This window comes from Lolium perenne, chromosome 7 (assembly GCF_019359855.2).
Source record: "Lolium perenne isolate Kyuss_39 chromosome 7, Kyuss_2.0, whole genome shotgun sequence".
Lineage (NCBI taxonomy): Eukaryota > Viridiplantae > Streptophyta > Magnoliopsida > Poales > Poaceae > Lolium > Lolium perenne.
Genome location: NC_067250.2, coordinates 137,987,002 through 138,002,674, shown reverse-complemented (window position 1 = coordinate 138,002,674; position 15,673 = coordinate 137,987,002). Strand labels below are relative to the sequence as shown.

General features: G+C 42.7%; 1 protein-coding gene across 4 annotated transcripts; it reads left to right on the top strand.

Moving 5' to 3' along the window:
• Positions 1–3,482: 3,482 nt before the first annotated feature.
• Positions 3,483–8,044, top strand: LOC127301745 (probable ubiquitin receptor RAD23). 4 transcript variants are annotated; one of them, XM_051332013.2, is made up of 11 exons: positions 3,483–3,640; positions 4,638–4,799; positions 5,356–5,403; positions 5,748–5,812; positions 6,145–6,198; positions 6,288–6,465; positions 6,799–6,945; positions 7,027–7,140; positions 7,223–7,332; positions 7,413–7,491; positions 7,647–8,044. In XM_051332013.2, exons 1-11 carry the CDS (start codon positions 3,575–3,577, stop codon positions 7,782–7,784), a joined length of 1,161 nt encoding a protein of 386 aa, XP_051187973.1. In that variant the 5' UTR covers positions 3,483–3,574; the 3' UTR covers positions 7,785–8,044. The 4 variants fall into 4 exon arrangements, with proteins under 4 accessions (XP_051187973.1, XP_051187972.1, XP_051187971.1 ...); XM_051332012.2 differs by having other exon boundaries at positions 6,142–6,198; XM_051332011.2 differs by having other exon boundaries at positions 5,353–5,403.
• The last annotated feature ends 7,629 nt before the right edge of the window (positions 8,045–15,673 follow it).

The following is a 15,673-nucleotide window of genomic DNA, read 5'->3' as shown; positions in this document are numbered from 1 at the left end:
ATTGTCACAACTGTTGAGATCCATGATCAAGAAAAACCTGAAGGGGTGGGAAGATTGTTTGCCGCATGTGAAGTTTGCTTATAACAGGGCGGTACATTCTACCACAGAGTTGTGTCCCTTTGAGGTGGTGTATGGTTTCAAACCCATTACTCCACTTGACTTGTTGCCTCTACCCATACATGAGAGAGTCAATATGGAGGCATCAAAGAGGGCAGATTTTGTACGGAAGATTCATGTGAAGACTAAAGAGTTGATAGAGAAGAAAGACAAGAAAAATGATGCAAGGGTGAACAAGAAGCGCAAGGAGATATTGTTCAAGCCTGGTGATATGGTCTGGGTACATTTTCGCAAGGATAGGTTCCTAAAGCTGCGGAAGTCCAAGTTGCTTTCTCATGGTGCTCGTCCTTACAAAGTGCTTGCCAAGATCAACGATAATGCATACTCGATAGATCTTCCAACTGATGAGTTTGGTGTCAGTAATTCTTTCAATGTTGTTGATTTGACACCTTATGACGGAGAAGACCTTGGAGCGTCAAGGTCGACGCCTTTTGAAGGGGGGGAGATGATGAGGACATCCCTACTACACTACTACCTCCGTCATTGCAAGATGAAGACGAAGCTGCTGTGAAGCTCAAGTCCAATGAAGTCAGGATTGGACTAATAACAAGAGCTCGTGCGAACCTACTCAAACAACATGTGAACTTGTTCCTAAGTGATACTTTGATCGACGAGAACTTTATACTGCATAAGTCCTTTTACTTATGTATGATCAGGTATGAAGAAGGAGTGAGCATCGCACGAGGAGGAGAGGAGCAGTTGGACAAGAAGCTGGACGTGAAGCTGGACATGGAGCTGGCCATGAAGCTGGACATGAAGACATCCCATGGAAGCGCGAGGGAGGAGAGGGAGGCATGCGCGGGGGAGAAGAAGAAGGCAAGGCCGGCGCCAGGCCCGGTCAGACCGGCCGCCATGCCGGCGCGCCCGATCCCAGGCCCGGTCCAACCGGGCGTCCGACCGGCCCAGCCCGGCGCCGACCGGATCCCCAGCTTGTGCCAACCGGGCACTATCCAGTATGCCCGGATGCCTAGCCCGGTCACCACCCGGTGCCAGGTCCGGTTTTGACCGTCCTGCCCGGTCGACCGGCCGTATGACCGGCCGACTCCGAGTCTGTCTCGACCAAATCTGATCTAGGTCAGTTTTCTATGTATCTTTTCGACCTGAGGTCGTCCTGAACCCCTATATAAGTGCCCAGGACGCCCCCATAATAGCTTTAGACCACGTTTAAGATAAACCCTAGTTCATAGTTGTTTGCCACACAAAACTATTGATACACCACTCTCCAATTCGTTTCGATCTGGAGTTTTATACTACTGAAAATTTGTGTGATCTGCTGTTCCATTGGGGATTAGAAGATTGCAATTTACCGCTTCGTGGTCGGCGGCTACGTGCGCAAGTGTGTGGAGTTGCGAATATCTTGCAGGATTGAGAGTTGTTGCATTGGCGACAGGAATGCATCGAGAGACTTCGTTGGCGTCATACAAGTTATCTTCCACATATCATCGATTCCATCCACTGTGTTCGTCGCGTGTTCATCACCACCCCGTCGCTTACTGAGAAGATCGGGCAACCCCTTATCAGCAGATATCGTGTGGACTGACCACACGGCCACCGATGGCCCATAGTTCAGTGAGGAATAGGTTATGTTTTCTCATAAAGATTAATTAGGATACATCTTCACTGCATTTTAATCATAATTAAAACTAATTTAAGCTAAACTACTTTGGGCCCGCTCCACCAGCCGCGTAGCTGACTTGACCCTCGCTGCCTTAGTGGTCGTTGGCCTCCGTGCCCTTGGCAGCACCGCTGGACCTTCCTTGGCCTTTGGCCCTCGTCGCTGCCACACATCGCCTTGATGACCCGGCGCAAGCTATCGCGGATGGCGTGCCTTCTAGCATGACATGCGAAGGTCATGGCCTTCCACTGCATGTGCGCCACCACATCATGATCCTTAGCCATGTGGCCAACCGTGATAGCCGCCGTCTCCGCCTCGGCGGACGCTTCTATCTCGATGTTCCTAGCATCCTGCCGGGACCTGGCCACCTACCGGGCCACCATCTCCGCTCTGTCCTGCTGGAGACGCTCTGTCGTTGTCTGCATGGCGACACAGGTCACCTGCGTGTGGGCGGCAACTTCTGCCTCCAGCGCAGCTACGAGGGCAACCTGCTATCGAGTGACCTCCTCGTTGGCCGCCAGCTTGGCGACCTCATCCGTCGCCTGCTTCCCCTCCATCTCGTACCACGCCCGTCGCTCTTCCGCCATGCACTGGCGGCCACGGTCCTCCTAGGCCGCCGACCGGAAGGAGAGCTCGACGATGGTGATGTCGATGGGCTCCTCATGTCCTTTGAGAACGCCCTCCGATAGGCTATGGAAGGACTCGAGGAGGATGTTTTGCTCTGCCGTGGTGGGGGTTGCGAAGAGGCTCTTCGATGGCATCTTCGTCCCCCCAGACCCCTACTCGTCCTTGCCACTCGCCATGGGACTTGGAGGGTACCTCTCGAGGTCAGCCTCGCTAATCTGGGCCCACATGATGAGAGGGTGGCGCCATGGCCCTGCTGAAGTCCTCAACGATCTCATTCTATAGCGCGGCGGACTTGGCGGGAAGGACATGGCTGTTTCTCGCGCACACTGGCATAACTCCAGTTAGCATCCGCAACCGCCATTATCAACTATTAAGAGCGGGCGTGGACGGCTGTATCCACGGAATTGTGGGGGGTGGGGGCGTTGGGGCCGCCTCCACCCGCATACGGATCACTGCCTATTTCTTGTCCGCCGGCCGCCGCCTCCGTATCCAAATGAATCGAAAAATGGTATGTTATGTGGGGTCCTTTGGAGATGGTCGTAGGACGAACCTACCATTGCAGTTTGGAGCCAGATCCCTCGTGAAATCGGACTCGATAGAAATAGTGCAAGCTGTGCTTGATCCATCAGAATACAAAGGTACTAGTGCGGTGGTGATAGATGATTGCTGACATCTTCTAATGTTGCTTGGCATAGCAACAATTTAACATTGTCGCCAGAAGGTAATGGAGCCGCCCATGAACTTGCTCGCTTTAGTTCACCGCAGGCTGCGAGGGTCTTCTGGTTTCCAGATCCTCCTGATTTTCTTATCCCTGTTGTTGTAAATACATAATTATTATTCAAAAATTTCTATATACTTTATTTACTCCAAATTGGTCTTATTGCATTTCATTCTCCGGTTAAAACTCAATGTTTCCTGAAAAACCAAACCACTGTTTCTCGCAACAAAAATGATCAAGAATCTGCTGATCGAGAGGAAAAAAGAAAGGGGAAACAAACGAAAAGCATATCCTACAAAAATCCAGGACGTTTACACAAATAGCTCTAACCCAGAGGACCCAGGCCGCAAAAGTACGCGTCACCCGTCACCGCCGCTGTATTTCCATTCCATACACAGCAACCCCGACACCCGTCCCGTTCTCGTCGTCTTTCCCCTTGCCCACTCTTCTCCGAACCCTCGAGGGCTGCGCCAGGGGGCGGCCCGGCCGGCGGCGCCATGAAGGTCTCCATCAAAACCCTCAAGGGCTCCAGCTTCGAGGTCGAGGTGGAGCCAACCAGCAAGGTACGCCGCCGCCAACCCCCCTGATCCGCGCGAATCTGCTCGTTTCCGCGCCGGTTCTAGCTCCGGCAGTCGCGTGGTCTGCCTCGGGTTTCAGATGGGCGCGCGCGTGCTAGGGTTTTTAGCGCCGTAGCAGCCTAGCGGCGGGGGAACCTTAGGGTTGCCGGATTTCGCTTAGATTGGCGCGAATCTGCTGGGTTGTTGTTGTTGTTCTGATTATATCTTCGAGTTGTGGAGTAGATTCGTTATGAAAGGTCCGGTTCCTGCATGTCGCCACGCAAGGTTAGTTTCGAGTTTTCAGCAGGTTGGCTGCGTTATGACTGGGGGATGGCTTCTTCTCGCGGGAGCTGTCACTGAGTTGGATTAGATTCCGATAGCCATGCTGCTTCTGGCACTGTGTGGAGCGACATCAGACATATAAATTCGTGCCAACTGCTTGATTTCAGGCCATGAAATGCGGGTTTTAATTGCTTGATGTAGAATAGGATACACCACTAACACATGTCTGTATTATCCGCTTGTTCAGTGGGGCGTAATTGCTATTTGGTGACTCTATTATTGCACACTTGTACCTTTTGTGGTGTATGCATGGGCATGCTGCAGTTAACAACCATCTAATTCGGCAGCCGTTGTAATGTTAAGATGCTCTTTCCCAGGAATGATAACGATGTATGGTTGAGTAGTGGATAAGTTCAATTACCTCAGAATATATCTCAATTGTGAATGATAAGTTATTCAACATGTATATGACATAATTGTTGCCATTCTGGTTACTGATCAGTAATAATTATGGTTAGATGGTATGCCTCCAGTGAAGTTAACAAATATACATTACAGTCTGTTCTTGAATGTTGATACTTGTTAATTATCTACTCTGATTTATTTATTGTCTCAGGTTGTGAAAATGATGTTTTCTTCACACCTGAAACCCGGTTCCAGTAGACTCAGTAGTCAATTATACACACATGAGATTGTGTCTGACTGTAATCGCTTTCTGCAGGTTGCTGATCTTAAAAAGCTCATCGAAACTACACAAGGACAGAATGTCTACCCAGCTGATCAACAGATGCTCATCCATCAAGGGAATGTTCTTAAAAATGACACAACACTAGAAGAGAGCAAAGTTCTTGAGAACAACTTCATTGTTATAATGTTGTCTAAGGTACCACAAGTCCTTCCTATAGTTGTGGTAGAAAGCTCTTTATAGTTGTACTAGAGAGCTCAACACTCGTTATAATGTACTAGAAAACTGAATCTTTATTGTCACCTATAATATTATTAGGAAACTTGGCATGACGATGAAGATATTCTTGCTAATACACCATAATTTCCTGTTTTTTGCCTGCTGATATATATTGTACTTCCTCCGTCTATAAAAGGATGTCTCAACTTTGTCAAAATTTGGATGTATCTAGACCTTACATCCAAATTTTGACAAAGTTGAGACATCCTTTTATAGACGGAGGCAGTACAAGAGTTCGTTTACTTCTTTTGACAATAGTCTTGCTAACATAATCAGTATGCTCTTGAAATTTCTTGATGCAATTAATCAAGTGCTTGTATCTCTTGAGAAGGGTTAGGCAGGCTATAATAATGCTATATGTTGTCACACTTACGGAATAAAAATTGTCCATATATCCTTCTCGAGAAGTTGGGAGGTTTTCAGAATGCACATAATTTATCCTTAACTACAACATGGACAAACTTTTTTGTAGAAGGGATCAACAAGTGCTGCTTCAAGTACTGCTAAGGAGTCCCCAAAGCAGGTGAGACAGAATGGAGATTGGAGAATAACTATGTTTCGTACTTCTTTTTATAGATTTTTTTTGTAACCTCATACCACCCCCCTCAGTTATTCTTTTAAGGTCACCAAACGATGGTTTTGCTAACAAAATTTTCTTAGGCGACCAGGCCAACTAGGTAGTTGACATAGAACTGTTAGCATCTCATGTGTTATACATTCTATGATATCTGATATCTACTTGGATTATGTTACTATACGTTTGTGGCTGTTTGCTGGTAGTATTGCCTATATATTCCAAGTTTGATGTTGCTTGTTTCTTTACTTCAGTAGTTTTCTTAATGAAATTTTATTTGTTAAATCTTACAGCCCTCAGTCGATCGGGCTATACCTGTTGCCCCTACAACCCAGCCACCAACTGTGCCAACACCTGTGTACGTATCCCCTCCTGTTAATCGGACTAAAAGTATCAAATTCTTATTTTCTGCAAGGTTCACTTCTCTTGAATTCTTGATTTTCTTTTGTCCAACAGTACCAGTATCAGAGTACAAAAGGGTACACATTGTCATTAACTATATTACGATATATTTTGGTCTGCACTCTCATTTGTAACTTGTGAAATGCATGGTGTTGTTTTCTTTTCCTTGCTATAACTATTCTTAGTGTATGTAAGTTTACATTTACATTTCTGGAAGTTGTAACTGTGGATTAAGTTTGGTACTAGCTAATAGCATCCTTTTTTATGTTAAATTGTTTATTGAAGCAGCATACCTGTCAGTGCACCTATTCCAACTGCACAGGCTGTTGCAGCTGTTGCATCGTAAGTTCCTACCTTTTTATATGATCTTTTCACTGACAAGAAAATGAACCAACATTTTATGATACTTTCTGTTAATGTGATTTGAACAGTACTGAAGGTGATCCTTATGGTCAAGCTGCATCAAGCCTTGTTGCGGGAAGCACTTTAGAAGGAACAGTTGAATCAATTCTTGAAATGGGTGGAGGAGCATGGGACCGGGACACTGTTGTGCGTGCTCTACGGGCTGCATTTAACAACCCGGAGCGGGCTGTTGAATATTTGTATACTGTAAGAAACACAGTTTTCTTATTCAATTGTTCTTTTGTTTCCTGTTTGCTTGGACTTTCTGGAAGCGTATTTTGTTTGTGGAGTTCAGAACAAGTATTGATTATGATTAGAAAATTTACTCCGAGGTATTAGTTTGTAGTAAACGATCTTATATGTCTGTAGTTTAGGCCTTCCTCTGGATGACAGACACAGCAGGGCCATATACCAAACAATGACTGCATCTCTCTTTTCTCAGTTCATATATGCCAAACTTCAGTTCTTATTCTGGTACAACTTTCGGACGAAATGGTTCCACTGTTGTTTACTCTAATATCATTTTGTCTTTTGATATAGGGGATTCCAGAGCAGGCAGAGCCCCCTGCTGCAGCCCAAGAACCTCCTGCAAGTGGCCAACCAGCTGATCCAGTTCAGGCTCCACAGTCTCAAGCTGCAATTCCTCCATCAGGACCCAATGCTAATCCCTTGGATCTGTTTCCCCAGGTTCTGTTCTCTTCTCCCTCCCTCGGTGCCTCTCTCTGTGACATGGTATGATCTTTAAATTATGTCCAATTTGATCCGCAGGTCCTTCCAAATGCTTCTGCAAATGCTGGTGGTGGAAATCTTGATGTTTTGCGAAACAATTCACAATTCCGTGGCTTGCTTTCTTTAGTGCAGGCTAATCCTCAAATTTTACAGGCATTTTTTCGCGGTCTTTATCTTCTTCTGGTCGTCTACTTCTTGCGATGTTTGCACTGACACACATATCATTAAACTGCAGCCTTTGCTTCAAGAACTGGGGAAACAAAATCCACAGATTTTACAATTGATCCAGGAAAACCAGGCTGAGTTCCTGCGGTTGATAAATGAACCTGCAGAGGGAGCTGAAGGGTACAAAATTATAGTGATTTCTGCTTCTAATATCTGTGTGATACTGCAGTGTGCTTGACCGTTGTTGATATTTGAACCAGGAATTTACTAGAGCAGTTTGGTGCGGGAGTGCCTCAAACAGTAGCAGTCACACCTGAGGAGAATGAAGCTATACAACGTGTAAGCTTTACTTCCGGCCTCACACCCCCGCATTCCTGTCTGTGTGCCAGTATCCTTGTTCTGCCACAGGGATTAGTTACTGATCGCGTGTTACTACTTACTTCATGCACAGTGCTGCCCTTGTCATACCATTGTATTTGGTTGTGTATATGCAGCTTGAACAAATGGGCTTCGATCGCGACCTGGTTCTAGAGGTTTTCTTTGCGTGCAACAAGGATGAGCAGCTGGCTGCAAACTATCTCCTGGACCACATGAATGAGTTTGATGATGAAGCGCCAGAACCACCTCTATAATTTGGTAGTTATAGATTACAAAAGGTACATGTCTCACGCAAATGTGATGATCGAGCCCATTTGGAAGTTTGGAACAGTGGTGTTTGTGAAAGCTGAATGAATTGCCCCAATTTAGGACTCTGGGCTTGAGGAATACTTTTCAGTTTCTCTGAAATTTGGAAGTTTCTTCTGTTTCGGAATTTTATGATCAGTACATACTGTAGCTGACACTTGAAGACTGTATAACAGGGTCTTGAAGCTGTAGTATTGTTTAACATGTAGACGTGTCTCGGTGCCTGTGTTTCTTCGAACTTTTTTTCTGTTCAGATCGAGTACCTCTCTGTGTTATCTTTGGCTCTTGCCAGTGGCTGCATTAAATCGTATCATTTTTGCTTTTGAGTTGAAACAGAATGCATTCTGAGCCCGTTTGAACTGATCCCGTTGAAGAACAAAAATGCTACTCGGTGAAACGTGCGATATCAACTTTTAGTTAGTTTGAAAATCCGGACGATGAGCGGATCATATGATCCTCTCCAAACGGAAGAGCTAAGTAGTTTTTTTTCCTTCTTGAGGTAAACAACTAGTTTGCTGTCCTTGCTTATTGCAATATTCTTTAAAACTGGCATAGTGGCTATGCGCTGCTATGGAATTCAGGACGTGAAAAATAACGAAAAATATTCCTAAAAAGTATCTAGAGGTCTAATAATTGTCTATTGCCTAACAATGAACACAATTGTCTTCACAGTTCGATGCGTTTCTTCTCATCATCCCTTTTAGATTGCAGTAGTCCGAGACTTACGGACACTGGAGCATACGGAATCTCTATGGGATTAGCTGGAGTGAGTTGATTGGCTGAGTTTTTATCCCTTGCTGACAATTCGGACAGGTTCCCTTACATGCAGTGTTACAGTGCGAGTCTGTAAGGAAATTTTGTAAAAGTTGTCCGTACGTGAAGATTGTACGTCACTATGCGAGTGCTTGTTCATGGTAACACAACTTTGGCAAAGGATATCGACACCTCTATGGTCTCAACACAACAAAGAGAAACTAAGAACGATGTAACTTTTGTTTTGACGTGCTTGGCACACCCTATGAAGGAAACATAAGATCAAATTTTCAGTGTCGCAGCAAGAAAGCAACAATAAAACGATACATGCCTACATGATGCATGTACACACACGCACGAGAGTGAACTTGCAACACAGTTTTGTTTTCAATCTAGTTCGTAAATCTATGGATAATACATGTGTGAACGATAATTCGAAGTGCACCAATTTTCAGTCATATTCAGCCACCGTATCAAATAAACAAAAGTAAACATTAAAGAGCTGAATATATGTAACTGAACGGATCGTCAAGCGAAAATTACTTGTCACTCGAGACATAATTCAGTAGTAACTTACCATGAAAGTGAAAACTCAAAAAATATGTGGACACACAAATTGAATCAGAAAATTCAGTCAGTATATCCCCACAATAAAAAAATTCTTCTCCTCGTTGCAAGCTAGAAAATTCAAAATCCTTTTTTAGATAAAGGATGCTTTATTACTTAAAAAAAGTATTATAGTCGACCTCTACATAGGTAGTATGCACACGGCCGCTCAAATCCAAAACCTAACAACCAAAAAATAAAAATAAAAGTGCAATAGAAATATTCAATAGAAACCGTAGAGACACCTAAGGGAAAGTATTCAAATCCAGAACTACCATCCAGTACACTACCTATCTCATCTCATACTGGCATAGTACTTTTTGATTCTGAAGGATCTCATTCATAGATATCTACAGATTTCATGCAATGGAGTACCTTGGGAGGATAGTTCCTTAGTAAAGCATTTGCAGGTTTAATCACCTGGAGGACCCGTATGTGTTGACAAAAGGATAGATTTAATAGTTATAGAGATCAATAATTATGCATTTCTTGCACATCTTTTGATCATACCCCTTCAAGTCTTACATGTTATCTTGGGTATGGATTAGCTAGCACGTCATGAAGTTCAGATTGACTGTGCAAATAAGAGTGTAGCTCTTAACCATTGGTTAGGAGGAAGAATCGTGTTCCAAGGACACCGAAATCCCGAATCAACTCTAAACTTCAATTGAATTCTTTGAAAGGACAAAGCATCGAGGATATTCCAGTTGTGAGGAAATTTCCAGATGTCTTTCCATAGGAACTACCGTGTATGCCACCAGATAGGGAGATAGAGTTTACTATTGACTTATTACCCGGAACATCACCAATAGTTCAACGACCATACAGAATGGGACCTGCTGAACTAGTTGAGTTGAAGAAACGATCTATCAAATAAAGGGTTCATAAGAGAAAGCATATCACCTTGGGCAACACCTGTTCCTCTTTGTTGACAATAGAGAGGGAGGCAGTCGCCTGTGTATAGGCTATAGAAAGTTGAATAATGTCACTATCAAGAACACATATTCATTGACAACAATTAATGATCTGTTGGACCAATTAAGAGGTGCTGGAGTTTTCTCCAAGCTAGATCTGCGATCAAGCTATAATCAAATCAATGTTAAACTAGAGGATATTCCAAAAACCTCTTTTGTCTTTCGATATGGTCATCACGAATATCTTGTGGTACCATTAAGATTAACAAATGCACTTGCCATATTTATGAATTTGATGAACAAAGTATTCGTGAAGTATCTTGAAAAGTTTTTGATTTTTTCATCGATGGTATTCTCATCTATTCCAAAACTAAATAAGAGCATGCTAAGTATCTTCAGATTGTTTTGCACACCTTGAGGGAGCATCAACTATGTGAAGGTTTAGTAAGTGTGAGTTTTGGAAAGATAAAGTTCTTTTTCCAGGCCATGTCATCTCTAAAGAGGGGATCGCTGTGAAGCCGGAGAAGATTGAAGTTGCGATGAATTGATATTCTCCAAAATCTGTCTTTGAAATACAAAGTTTCCTAGGAATGGATGGATATTATTGTTGGAGATATGCCCAAGAGGCAATAATAAAATGGTTATTATAATATATCTTTGTGTTTATATGATAATGTTTACATACCATGCTATAATTGTATTAACCGAAACATTGATACATGTGTGTTATGTGAACAACAAGGAGTCCCTAGTAAGCCTCTTGTATAACTAGCTTGTTGATTAATAGATGATCATAGTTTCATGATCATGAACATTGGATGTTATTAATAACAAGGTTATGTCATTATGTGAATGATGTAATGGACACACCCAATTAAGCGTAGCATAAGATCACGTCATTAAGTTATTTGCTATAAGCTTTTCGATACATAGTTACCTAGTCCTTTCGACCATGAGATCATGTAAATCACTTATACCGGAAAGGTACTTTGATTACATCAAACGCCACTGCGTAAATGGGTGGTTATAAAGGTGGGATTAAGTATCCGGAAAGTATGAGTTGAGGCATATGGATCAACAGTGGGATTTGTCCATCCCGATGACGGATAGATATACTCTGGGCCCTCTCGGTGGAATGTCGTCTAAATAGCTTGCAAGCATATGAATGGTTCATAAGAGACCACATACCACAGTACGAGTAAAGAGTACTTGTCAGGAGACGAGGTTGAACAAGGTATAGAGATACCGATGATCAAACCTCGGACAAGTAAAATATCGCGTGACAAAGGGAATTGGTATCGTATGTGAATGGTTCATTCGATCACTAAGTCATCGTTGAATATGTGGGAACCATTATGGATCTCCAGATCCCGCTATTGGTTATTGGTCGGAGAGAGGTCTCAACCATGTCCACATAGTTCGCGAACCGTAGGGTGACACACTTAAGGTTTGATGTCGTATTAGTAGATATTGAATATGGAATGGAGTTCGAAGTTTTGTTCAGAGTCTCGGATGGGATCCAGGACATCACGAGGAGGTCCGGAATGGTCCGGAGAATAAGATTCATATATAGGAAGTCATATTCCAAGTTTGGAAATGATCCGGTGCATTTATGGCAGGTTCTAGAAAGTTCTAGAAAAGTCCGGAAGAAATCACCATGGAAAGTGGAGTCCCGGAGAGACTCCACCTTGCATGGCCAGCCAAACCCTAAAGGGTGGAGTCCCAGGTGGACTCCACCATAGGTGGCCGGCCACCCCACCCAAAGGAAAGGTGGGAGTCCCACCTTGGGTAGGACTCCCTCCTTGAGTAGGTTTCCCACCTATGGGAGGTTTTGTTGTTGGGGTCTTATTCGAAGACTTGGACTACAACTCTTGGGGATTTCCACCTATATAATGAGGAGAAGAGGGAGGGGGCAGACACACTTGGCTGCACCACCTAGGGCTGCCCATGGCCGGCGCCCTAGCCACCCCCTCTCCCCAAACCCTAGCCTCTCCTCCTCCACATAATACTCCCGCAGCGCATAGGCGAAGCCCTGCCGGAGTTCTCCACCACCACCGCCACCACGCCGTCATGCTGCCGGGATTCCGAGGAGGATCTACTACTTCCGCTGCCCGCTGGAACGGGGAGAAGGACGTCGTCATCAACACCGTACGTGTGACCGAGTCCGGAGGTGCTGCCCGATTGTGGCACCGTCAAGATCTTCTACACGCTTTTGAAAGCGGCAAGTGATCGTCTACCGCAGCAACGAGAGCCTCCTCTCGTAGGCTTTGGAAATCTTCAAGGGTTAGTCTTGTTCATCCCCTCGTTGCTCCCATCTTCTAGATTGCATCTTGGCTTGGATTGCGTTCTCGCGGTAGGAATTTTTTTGTTTTCTATGCTACGAATCCTTACAGTGGTATCAGAGTCGTGTCTATGCATAGATGGTTGCACGAGTAGAACACAATTGTTTGTGGGCGTTGATGCTTTGTTGTCTTTAGTTCGAGTACTTTGCATCTTTGTGGCATGGTGGGATGAAGCAGCTCGGGCTAACTTTACATGACCGCGTTCATGAGACTTGCTCCACGTTTGACATGCAACTTGTATTGCATAAGTGGCTTTGCGGGTGTCTGTCTCTCCCACAATAGTGAAGATTCAATTTACTCTTTCTATTGACAACACTAGTATCACCATTGTGGTTCATGTTCGTAGGTAGATTAGATCTCACTCGAAAACCCTAAACCACGTAAAATATGCAAACCAAATTAGAGACGTCTAACTTGTTTTTGCAGGGTTTGGTGATGTGATATGGCCATAATGTGATGATGAATATGTATGAGATGATCATTATTGTATTGTGGCAACCGGCAGGAGCCTTATGGTTGTCTTTAAATTTCATGTTGAGTAGTATTTCAAAGTAGTTGTAATAGTGGCTACATGAGGTGAATAACCATGAAGACGGCGCCATGGACCTTGACGCTATGCCGACGATGATGGAGATCATGCCCGTTGATGATGGAGATCATGTCTGTGCTTTGGAGATGAAGATCGAAGGCACAAAGACTGAAGGGCCATATCATATCACATATGAATTGCATGTGATGTTAATCCTTTATGCATCTTATTTTGCTTAGAACGCGACGGTAGCATTATAAGATGATCCCTCACATTAATATCAAGATAATAAAGTGTTCTCCCCTTGTATGCACCGTTGCAACAGTTCGTCGTTTCGAAGCATCTCGTGATGATCGGATGTGATAGATTCTACGTTCATAAACAACAGGTGTAAGCCATGTTTGCACACGCAGAATACTTGGGTTTGCTTGACGAGCCTAGCATGTACAGACATGGCCTCGGGACAACAGAAACCGAAAGGTTGAACACGAGTCATATGGATGATATGATCAACATGTTGATGTTCACCATTGAAGCTACATCATCTCACGTGATGATCGGTTTTGGTGTAGTGAATGTGGATCGTGTACCACTTAACAACTATGAGGGATGTTGTATTAAGTGGGAGTTCATTAGTAATTAGATTAAAACATGAACTAATTATCATGAACCTAGTCTGAGTAGTATTTTGAATTAATTTTGTAGTATTGGCATCCGTTTTCTACCATGCACTAGTCTTGTAATTGAGATAGAAATACTGTTAAAATCTGACAAGAAACTTTACGGACTGGTACCGTATTGTTAAAGAATCAAGAAATGATTAAGTCCTATTGCAAACTTTTAGTAAACCTCACATTGTTGATTCAAAGAGCTATGATTTCAATTAGTACCTAAAGTTATCTTGTCTCCATGAAACTTGAAGTTCAAATCTGTTTGAAAAAGTAAGGAGCTGAAAATTTAGTTTTCAGAAATAAGCAAGGTATGAGATATATGTGATATCTAAGACCTTATTGCAAGATGATAGAATATAATCTAGTGAGACTACATAAACTCATAAGTTTTATGGGAATGTACGAAGGTTGAAGACGCAAGGCGTCCCAATCCTCCAACTATTGGGGCACTAACGATATTCGCATATCCATGAAGTGATCGTCCTTAGTATGCACCGTTGCTAAAGACTCGTCGTTTCGAATACTAAGGTATAGATTCTACGTGTGCATACAACGGGTGCAAGCCAGATTTGCACATGCGAATACCGAGGTTAAACTTTACAAGCCTAGCATGTACAGACATGGTCTCGGAAAAGTCGTCATGATATGATGGATAAAATTATGAGTGAAACTGTTCATCATATTACAAAGTTACTAATAGTGAAATCTGAAACACTTGTCATATGATGATCAACTTCAAAGTAAGAACCTCAAGGTTATTGGTATTTGACCAACAAACCTAGAAGTTAATGATGTTAAAGTGTTTTTCTGAATAATGAGGAAAGCTAAAAGAGAAACTACAAAAGATATTTTGGCAGAAAGAAAAGAAAAGACTAGAAAGTCTAGCTCAGGTGTATATAAATGATATACATGTTATGGATGTATTCCTTGTTTGGTCACACAATGAAATTCTTGGGTATTAGTACCATATTGGTTGGAATGAAGTGTCATACAAAACAACGCAATACAAGAATACAATGGCCTAAGTGACTGACAAGGAATATGATAGGAATGCACGTCTGGAACAAAAAATAAAGTGTTATTATGTTTGTCGTTAGCATTCTATCTAGCCCTTAGAATTTATAATAAAGAACTTAATAATTGTTATTTTGCTCTGGTCAAATGAAAACAATGAGTTGTTCAAATTATGACATTACTTCATGTACAATGGATAAGTTATTATAAATCTTAATAGTGAAACACACATACATAACACTGACGCTAAAATGCCATAAGGCAAATGATTTGAATTCCACTTATTTGTGGAACCGCCATTTAGGTCATGTTGGAAAGGAACGCATGAAGGAAATCCATGCAAATGGATTTTTGGAGTCATCTGATTTTTTGAATCGTTTGGCGCTTGCAAATCTTTTCTAAAAAAGAATGACTAAAATACCGTTCATAGGCCAAGAGTTGAATGGGCAACTAACTTAGTGGAAATATACATGATGATGTATGTGGTTCACTGGGCATAGTTGTGTGCGGGAGATTCTTCTACTTCATGAAAACTTCCAACAATAAATTGAGTATATAAATGTGGATATATTCGATAAGGAAGAAGTTTGAAACATTTGAATGGATTCAAATAAAATTCAGCATGAAGTGGAAATCATCGTAATAGAAAAGTCAAATATCTATGATTGGATCATGGTGGAAATATTTGAATTACGAGTTTTAGCGAACATCTAAGAGAGTTATGAAATTGTTCTACAACTCACGTTTCTTGGAGTATCATAGTGATGATGGAGTATTCGAGAGATGTATCCAAACCTTGTTGGGTCAATGATGAGATAAAATATTGATGCCATTATATTTTTGTGAATTATGCTTTAGAGACTACCGCTTTTACACTAAATAGAGCATCATCATGATCCGTTGAAATGACACCATACAAGTTATGGCATGGGTATAAACCTTAATAGTCATTTCTTTAAATTTTGGTCTAAGAGTTTACAACCAAAATCGGATGAATGTCTTTGTTGG

Coding starts and splice junctions, on each gene's coding strand:
- LOC127301745 (XM_051332010.2), top strand. CDS start 3,575: ATGAAGGTCTCCATCAAAACCCTCAAGGGCTCCAGCTTCGAGGTCGAG. Junction 6,466..6,798: donor CTGTTGAATATTTGTATACT/GTAAGAAACACA, acceptor CTTTTGATATAG/GGGATTCCAGAGCAGGCAGA. Junction 7,492..7,646: donor AGAATGAAGCTATACAACGT/GTAAGCTTTACT, acceptor GTGTATATGCAG/CTTGAACAAATGGGCTTCGA.